Raw genomic sequence first — 9,180 nt, forward strand, 5'->3', positions numbered from 1 at the left:
TTAACAGTACATATGGTGTATAGTATAGGCTCTTTCAAACATTTAAATAAGATAAGTGGTCAGGAAAAGGTTAAACATAAGAAAGAAATACACAAACATAATAGAAACAGTACTGCATTTTCTAAGCTCACAATCTCCCACTTCATAGTAAGGCTCCTGTCTCTTCCGCCTGGCAGCTACTCTCTGGTCCACTGCAATGTTTCAGGGCTCAGATCCACACATACAGTAGATGTGGTAGAAGAAGCTGGTATGCTGGGCATGTGCAGCAGCTCTGCTCTGTCCCTTACACTGTATGATGTGGTGGCAGCTCTACTGATCATATCATATACCAGTGCTATTGTTGTCAACTTGTCATAATGTAAGGCACTTGCTGACAGGAGGAGGGGGGTTCTGGGCAACCAGAAACCCCCTCTGTGTTTGCCTATGGGATCTACAATTGGTCATGCTATTAGGAGTACATTTACTAAGATAGGAGTTCTATTGCAGAAGAGGTGTTGCCCATAGCAACCAATTAAACTTATCTTCTAGAAGATGCTAAATAAATAAGTATAATCTGATTGATTGGTTGCTATGGACAACATCCCATCTCCAGTAGAACTCCCATCTTAGTAAATGTACCCCCCTTAGTGTGCTATTTGTTATGTATTAGGTAGAATATAAGGTTGACTTATGAATACACTACATTATTGCACACCTGCCTATTTTGCGGTGTGTGAATGAATGTTAGTGGTTTCTCCGTTAGTGAGACATGTAAAGTAGTGTAGCCTCTGCACCTATTCAGCTGTTTACAACCTGCGTTCCTAAGTAATGTGGATCTGTTACATTCAATTGACATTTTGTTAATCAATAGTAAACAAACTAAATGCTTTTTGCTTTTATTTATCTTTGTTCAATCCTTTATTGGCACGGAACGCCAAGCAAAGAAGGGAGGAGGAGGGGGAACTAACATACTGCATAAGTTAGCAGTCCTTAGGATTGTAGCTTTACAAATCACAAAATGTAACAAGAACATATCTTCTGCATTCCTTTTTTATTTTTAATTATACTAACATGGTTTTATATTATGTTCTTTTAGCCAGTTTGTCCAGAAATATTACATTAAACCTGAACATTTAGTTTTGTAGAGCCGTGATGGTCCTGTTCCTTAATGTCATACAAAGCTTAAATATCTAGATCAGGGGTTCTCAAACTCTGACCCCACACAGTTCACATTTTCCAGGTCACCTGACAGGTGCACTCATTACTCACTGACACATTTTAAAAGATCCACAGGTGGAGTCAATTATTTCACTTGTGACTGTGTGGAGACCTGCAAAACATGCACTGTGTGGTGTCCTGAGGACCGAGTTTGAGAACCTGTGATCTAGATCAGTGGTTCCCAACCCTGGTCCTCAAGTACCCCCAACAGTGCATGTTTTGCAGGTCTCCACACAGAATCACAAGTGCTGTAATTAGCTCCACCTGTGCACCTGCCGGGTGACCTGGAAAACGTGCACTGTTGGGGGTACTTGAGGACCAGGGTTGGGAACCACTGATCTAGATCATGGGTTCTCAAACTATTTTGCTCTGGGATCCTGTCAGACACTAAAAAATTACAGGTCCCCAGCAAGCTACCACAGGATGGCCACCACGTGTCGTCAGCAGACAGCACATGGACAGTAGCAATGCAAAGGCACAAAACAAGTGAAGTGACTGCTAATGCAAGTAGGAGGCAGTGGATAATGGGGATGGAAGAGGGAGACAGTGGGTCAACCCGGTAATTTGCCTTTTAACACAGATTTTTTTTTTTCAGTGTGAACGGTTCGACCCATGTCAAAATTCCCAGGTCTCCAACCCTGCTTTTTAACCGGGTTGGAGATTATTATTTTTTATTACACCAACATGATTTTATATTATGTTCTTTTAGCCAGTTTGTCCAGAAATATTAAATTAAACCTGACATGTGCACAGGTGTACCCATTACTCACTGACACTATTTAAAAGATCCACAGGGGGAGCTATTTCACTTGTGGTGTAGCTATGATGTGAGAAGGAAGGAAGAGAGGACACCTGAGGATGACATAGCTATGATGTGAGAAGGAAGGAAGAGAGGACACCTGAGGATGACATAGCTATGATGTGAGAAGGAAGGAAGAGAGGACACCTGAGGATGACATAGCTATGATGTGAGAAGGAAGGAAGATAGGACACCTGAGGATGACATAGCTGTAATGTTGGAAGGATGGAGAGGACAGCTGGGGTTGTGAGGAGAAAGGAGGAGAAGACATCTGAGGATGGCATAGCTATGATGTGGGATGGAAGGAGGAGAGGATAGCTGGAGATCACATAGCTGTTATGAACATAGAAACATAGAAACTAATAAGGTACCAAGGAAAAAGAAGAAAATCAGGGGATGTTATGTATAAGTTCTAGATAGTTGATAGCAGCTTATAGAAAAACAGTTTATGCCTTTAAAAAGATACTCTGGCACTCAATATGAGCAGGAGACAATGGTACTAGGGATTTTTAGGGATACATGGTGTGTGCTATGTTTCCAGAACTCTGGATATAACAATTGACATTATGCACAAAAACAATCAGTTACAATTATCTGCTTTTGTATTTTTTTTTTTTTTTACTATCTCAGTGATATACGCTTAGCAATGGGTTATTTAGGAGGTGGAAAACAAAACTGAACCTTCTCTATTTCTAACGATTCAAGAATGCTTAGAGAATGATTCTATTTTCTGATTCACAAGTGTGACTACATCTATAATCCCTAAATGTAATCGTTAAAGAAGGAAGCTGCGTTTGTATTCCTTTAAAACACAAGAGAGAAGAAAATGACTTGTCGCACCTGACTGCTCCGGTAATACAAAATCCAATTGTGAGTGAGGGGAGATAAGAGGAGAGAAGTGGAAGGGCCATCACATCAGCAAACACTAAGTAATGAACAGGGCTGCCACTGTCTGCCATGATAAAACACTCCATTAGCTGCGCTGGTTTTAAATGAGTGATAATTGTGGCACCACAGCAGTGGAAGGTGATTGAATTTTTATCTCTAGTCTGGCGTCTTGACAAGCTGACCATGAGGCAAAGATGTCCCCGGTGCACAGCATTATACGCTGTGTGTCCTCTTCTAGCAGCACTGTGGGCGCTAGGTCTGCAAATCCTACAGAGATTAACCCTTTCGCAGCACTATCCTGAGCACACATTTAACCGATTATAAAATAAAAAATGGTCATATGACAAAATTCTGCCTTCTTAGGCATTTAAACATGCTCTCAGGATACATGTTTATAACCTGATATAAAATAATGTACATATAAAATACAAAGCTGAGAAATATTATATCATGCTATAGTATTTTAAGGCTAGCCCAGTTACGGACCTCTTGCTTTCAGTAACTAAGTAAATGTTGCAATATTTCATTATGGTTTCTTAGTCATTTTTTTTTTTTTTTAACACATGAGCAGATTCATTTTGATTCCAGCACTAACAAACTGGTGCTTTGCCAATAAAGTTTCCATATTTAATATATATATATATATATATATATATATATATATATATATATATATATATATATAATCTGCTCCTTAATTGTTACTTCAATATAATAACACTAGGTGATTCATCATGCCCTACGGGTGCTCCTCACACCGTCGCAAGGAGCTCCGCCCCCATAACATGTAAACGCATTATGGTCACGGTATACACTGAGGGAGGGTCAGGGTTGACGCTGTGAGAGGGAGGGTCAGGGTTGACGCTGAGGGAGGGAGGGTCAGGGTTGACGCTGAGGGAGGGAGGGTCAGGAAATAGACTCTGGGAAGGAAGTATTTGGGTTTAGGCTGTGGGTGGGGAGTTAGGTCAGGTTTAGGCTGCAGAGGGGGAAAGGGGGGGTGTAGAGTTAGATATAGCAGCACAGCCTCTTCTCCCTCTATCCCCAGCAACACAGCATGGTTTAGCCACAAACCCTTAGACCATGATCACTTTTTCCCAGGTGATGCTTTTCTGGGGATGGCTTTTTAATGACCTCCGGCTGTATTCTCTCTCCCTCCTCCCCGCTAGAACCCCTCAGGTTGCCACCATCGCGGTCATAGCGCAGGGGGCATTGTTACACAGCCAGCCACAGAACTGCCCCCATGCCCACTTACCTCAGTGTGTGGGAGCATGCGGTTGGCGTGCAGGAGGATGTTCCCACAGTGGCCAATGGCACCCACCCACTGGCTTGTGGCCAGTTCTCCATGCTGGCGGCGGCCCTCTCAGCATTGCAGCGCCGTACTCAGCCCGGCCCCAGCTGTATACCATAAGCTTGGGAGGGGGGAGCCGGGCAAGGTCGGCGGATGGCTGCCAGCGGTGGGTGGGATTGGAGGCGTGAGGATTACGGCGGGCTAGAGGGAGAGCGGCTCCTCACCCATCTATTGGCAGCAGGGTTTGGAGGTGTGCGAACTAGATGGAGACACGCCCTTAATGGGTGCAATACCACACCTCTAGCGGTGAGGTCACTGGAGTTTGGGATGTGTTCCGCGGTAAATAGCAGGTCTGTGGTGGGGTGGGTGACCCATAATGTGTGTGGGGATGTGTGCACATTATGGGCCACTTCTTTGGTGCCCTGCAGCAGCTATTGTGTGTGTGATGAGTCTGTGAGTGTGTCTATGACTCCGCCCAGCGTTATACACACACTCACAGACTGACAGTTCTGGGCTATTATACAAGAGATATTTTGATTGCACGTTACATACAAGTACAGTATCTTCCAAATATCCAGATTCGGACAGACACTCAGAAGTCATTAATCTGGAAAGGGGTGGAGTGTGTATACCATAGTGGTATTTTTGGTGGATGGTAGTTGGGCAGGTCAGGAGTGGGGCTTATCGTATTCCAATTTTATATAGAAGAATGCTGGGAGATAAAACACTGCATGTATTCATACTATCAGCATTTTAATAAGGAGCACCTCTGACTTGCAGCAATCATATAGAACAGTAATATGAATCATTATACTTGTCCAGTGCCTTTTCCAGTGTTCAGAACAATTATACATGCTCTCTCTCATCACTTTAAGCTTGCATAAGTGAATAGGACTGCAGAGCCAGGCTGGTCCTTGCTGCATTGCACCTCATCACATATTCCATTTAAATCTACAATTGCCTGACCTCTCTGCTGAGTGATTACGTTTTCGGGATTTGACCTTTCATTTCAACAGGGGAGTAAATAAAGTCAGTCTGAACTGATATTACCAGAGTCAATATCTGGAGTAATATTTTTAGCTGTGTAAATTATCAGCTAGCAGTATTAATAAACCATAGATGCAAAGGCCATTAGCAATTATAAAAAAGAAAAAACAGCTACAGTTCTTAATTCATTGGACACTGATAAAAGGCCTAATGCCATTTGGTACGCTGATTAAAAAAAGAAATAAAATCAGGCAATTGTTTTGTCATTTGCACAAGCGTGCACGTGGCAGTGCACCTCTTAAACTGTGTTCACATTCAGTAAAATGAGACTGCAGTTCAAGAGCCCATGGGGGCAGTGTAGCGGGGGCCTGTCCCAGACAACGCAGGCGTGTCTGGACTGTTTGCAGGGCGGGCAGCGGTAGTGGCTTGATGTTGTGCAGCCCATCAACTGACTTTTCAGCTCGGCCGCACAGCCAGGGGGCAACACTAAGCAAGCGAGCGCTTCACTGTATAGCAAAGAGCTCACATACTAGCGATGCAATTGCAAGTATTTTCAATCGCAGGGAGGGACCCTGTATGCAGGGCGACCTCCCACATGCTGGTGCCAGGAGCTATAGTTCTGCGGTTTTCTGCAAGGCTACAAAGTCATGCTTAATTAGGCCCACAAAATAATGAGAGTAAAATATCTTAGTTCTCCCAAACATGCCATTTCACGTATTAGCAAAAGGAACTTACAATAAAACATCAATCGATAAGTCAACAGCAGCAGCGCTTCCTTAAATGTGATCAAATATTGTACAGGTTTCCATATTTACCTTGCCACAAGTGGTACTGTTCTACTGGAGTTAACCTATTGTATGGAAATTATGTACTCATAAATCACTCAGATTATTGCAGGTTTGTTTTCAAAATAAAGTCCCAATTTTTGGGGACGTTCCCGTGACCCTCCCGCGGCCGGCAGTGTCCCGCTGCGGGGGGGGGGTGGCAGTTGGGAGTCCCCCCCCCCCAAATCTGACAAGATAGACGCTGTGCACAGCATCTATTCGCGACCGAAAACGGGGGCGCAGCTTAATTTGCATAAACTGCGCCATCATTTACATATACCACGCCCCCTTTTCGGGCGCTCGCGCTGTGTCCCTATTCCCTTATTGATGAAGTTGGGAGGTATGCCTTAGATGTAATGCTATGCGGCCGGAATGCACCAAGAGACCATGCCGCTTAATGTACAATGTGACACATATCTGTGTGCGACTAAAGCAAGCTACATACAGGGAGATGTGCTAAGCATTCTGAACAAAACTAGATTGCTCCAAACTGATTAATATCCAGCATGCTCGGTATTAATCGCTGGGCGATAGTGATGCCACGGGCTGCTCAAGATTATCGATATGGCCCCTACACACGGAACGATGTAGGGGCATTTTTTAGGCGATCTAGTGACAGCACCAGTGTCTGGATGTCTACAAAATGTTACAGTATAGCAGTTGCAGCTTTGTTCCGTTGTGCTCTATAAGCACTCAGTCCCACACACAATATACAAGTGTCTCATTTACAATAAATCAGCAAAGTCTTCTGGTGCATAAAAGTTGCATCACCAGGGCTGCCCTCAGAAATCGTGGGACTGGGACTGACTAAATAGTCCACCAACACATATACCATATGAATGTCAGGGCACAATAATTGCTTTAAAGATTAAAAATCAACTTTCTTATTATATATATTTTATATATAATTCTGGTGAACGATAAGCATGGCCAGCATTCAAGAAACATCACACCCTCACAATCAAGGGTGTAGTGTATGATTGTTGGAAAACTGTTTAACTGTTTTTCTTAGATTTTTAAACCACAACCACATTTTTTGGAGAAAAACTTTTATCCGGATGATGCTGATCAAACTGCATGATTTTACGACTAAAATTCTGTGCGTTCTACTGGTAGAAAGTGTCATGGGCTCCATTAAACTTACTCTGTGCACTTGGTAGACTGGCAACAGCAGCTTTCAGTCTTCCGGCCAGCCACTCCAGGCTCTCATGCAAGTTAGCAAGAGCTTTCAAGTCACTGACATCACTCATAATCTCATTCTGCGGAATTAATTTATCTCCAAGATTGCCGATAAGGACTTCTGACTCTTTACCAAATGCAGCCCTAAAATAGAGAAAGATGACATGGATTATTACCTTCATTGCAGATCAGCAAAACTGAACACAATCACGCCAATTTCATATATGAACACATCTACAGATGCTGCCTTGATAAAAATGTAAAGTAACAAACAATGGATTAGATGGAGCTTAATCCCGAGGGAACCCTCCAATGATGGCCGATATGGTGAGAAGAAAATCCCCTTTGTTGTAGGGCCCACTTATGAACTACTTATAAAGAGCTGGCAAACATCTGTTCTGTACACGTCTTTACAAAAACTGAAAAACACACAACTGCAAATAAAAAACAAAACTGCAATATTGCAATAAGACAACTATTAGGAACAAAATGTTATTACACTACCAAAATTATGATGACTTTTCTAGCTCTTTATAAAGCCATCCTAGTATACCAGCAAGCTGTACACAACTATCCCATCCCATCCCCACTTTTGGATGAATGAGTGTAACCATACAGGTAATTTCTGTATTTCAGACAGATCTCTGGTAGCCAGAAAAGCATAGGGCTATATTTAATGCCGGGGGCGAGCTGTGACAGAGACAGAGAGCAGTGTCAGTATTCAGCTGACCCCCCACATATGGGGGAATCCTTGCTGTCCTGTGGCAGCGAGGATTCCCCCGGAACGTAGAATAGGGTGAGTGGCCAGCGAGGGGGTTAAACAGCGAGGATTGCTGGTATTCTGCGATTTCCGCCATTTAACCCCCTCACCGGTGCATAGTGTGACATACTGTATATACACACACATACATATACATGAAATTGTGGCTGGCTTAGTTGCACATATGTATCGGCGAATACATTTATATACAGTATATATATTATGCAGTAACCTAGCAACTGAACACAAAGCCTCCTTCTTATAGTGCACAGCATCTCTTATTAAGATGACTCCTACTATAATAACCACGATAACTGTTTGTGCCTTGTGATTCATAGTAGGTATCTGTTTGCAAAGGTGGTACTTGTGGATTATCACGGCTCCCATCGCATGCCATCACATGCCATATGTAGTGGCATGCGATGGCATGCGATTGGATACGATTTTTGCCGTTTTAGGCATTTTTCAAAAATCGCATGCAATCGCATGCGATTTTTAACAGAAATGCATCCAAATGCATTGAAATGTGTATCAAACATGTTCAATGGCCCCCAAATGTCATTTTTCAGGCTGTACCACCCCCACTATCAACGCGAACCCGAAGCGTGGCGAGTGCAGCGAGCCCGCGAAGGGCGGCGGTACGCGTCCTACGACCTTTTCATACCCCCACTATCCACGTCGGCGTGGAGTTCAGAATAGAAAGTGTGGCGAGCGCAGCGAGCCCCGCGAGGGGACGCGGACGCCTGTGAAGCCCGCGAGGGGACGCGTATACCTGTGAAGGTATCCGTGTCCCCTCGCCACGCTTCGGGCTCGGTGGCTCGCTGCACTCGCCACACTCTCTATTCTCAACTCCCCACCGACGTGGATAGTGGGGGTATGAAAAGGTCGTAGGACGCGTACCGCCGCCGCTCGCCACGCTTCGGGTTCGCGTTGATAGTGGGGGTGGTACAGCCTGAAAAATGACATTTGGGGGCCATTGAACATGTTTGATACACATTTCAATGCATTTGGATGCATTTCTGTTAAAAAATCGCATGCAATGCGATTTTTTGCTATACGTGGGAGCCGTGATTGTCCACAAGTACCGCAAAGGTCTCCACCGACTGCTTATATTCAGCAAAATCTTAAACGGAGGAAGAGATGGGTGATACAAATTGTTATGCAGGAATGTTTGTAGTGAGGCTGGCACCTGGTTGACAGGTGCCACAGCTAAACCCAATCAGGCATGGCATTCATACACACATGCTACTGTATCTGT

The 9,180-nt window shown here is 43.9% G+C and overlaps 1 protein-coding gene across 1 annotated transcript in view; it reads right to left on the reverse strand.

Moving 5' to 3' along the window:
* EXOC4 (exocyst complex component 4) overlaps window positions 1-9,180 on the reverse strand; it is a 399,783-nt gene that overhangs the window by 74,264 nt on the left and 316,339 nt on the right. Inside the window, exon 14 of the mRNA XM_083183327.1 lies at window positions 7,128-7,306. Coding sequence (XP_083039453.1) covers window positions 7,128-7,306 — 179 coding nt within the window. The remainder of the gene's footprint in view (window positions 1-7,127; window positions 7,307-9,180) is intronic.

The sequence above is a fragment of the Crinia signifera genome, chromosome 4, assembly GCF_055691185.1.
Source record: "Crinia signifera chromosome 4, ASM5569118v1, whole genome shotgun sequence".
Lineage (NCBI taxonomy): Eukaryota > Metazoa > Chordata > Amphibia > Anura > Myobatrachidae > Crinia > Crinia signifera.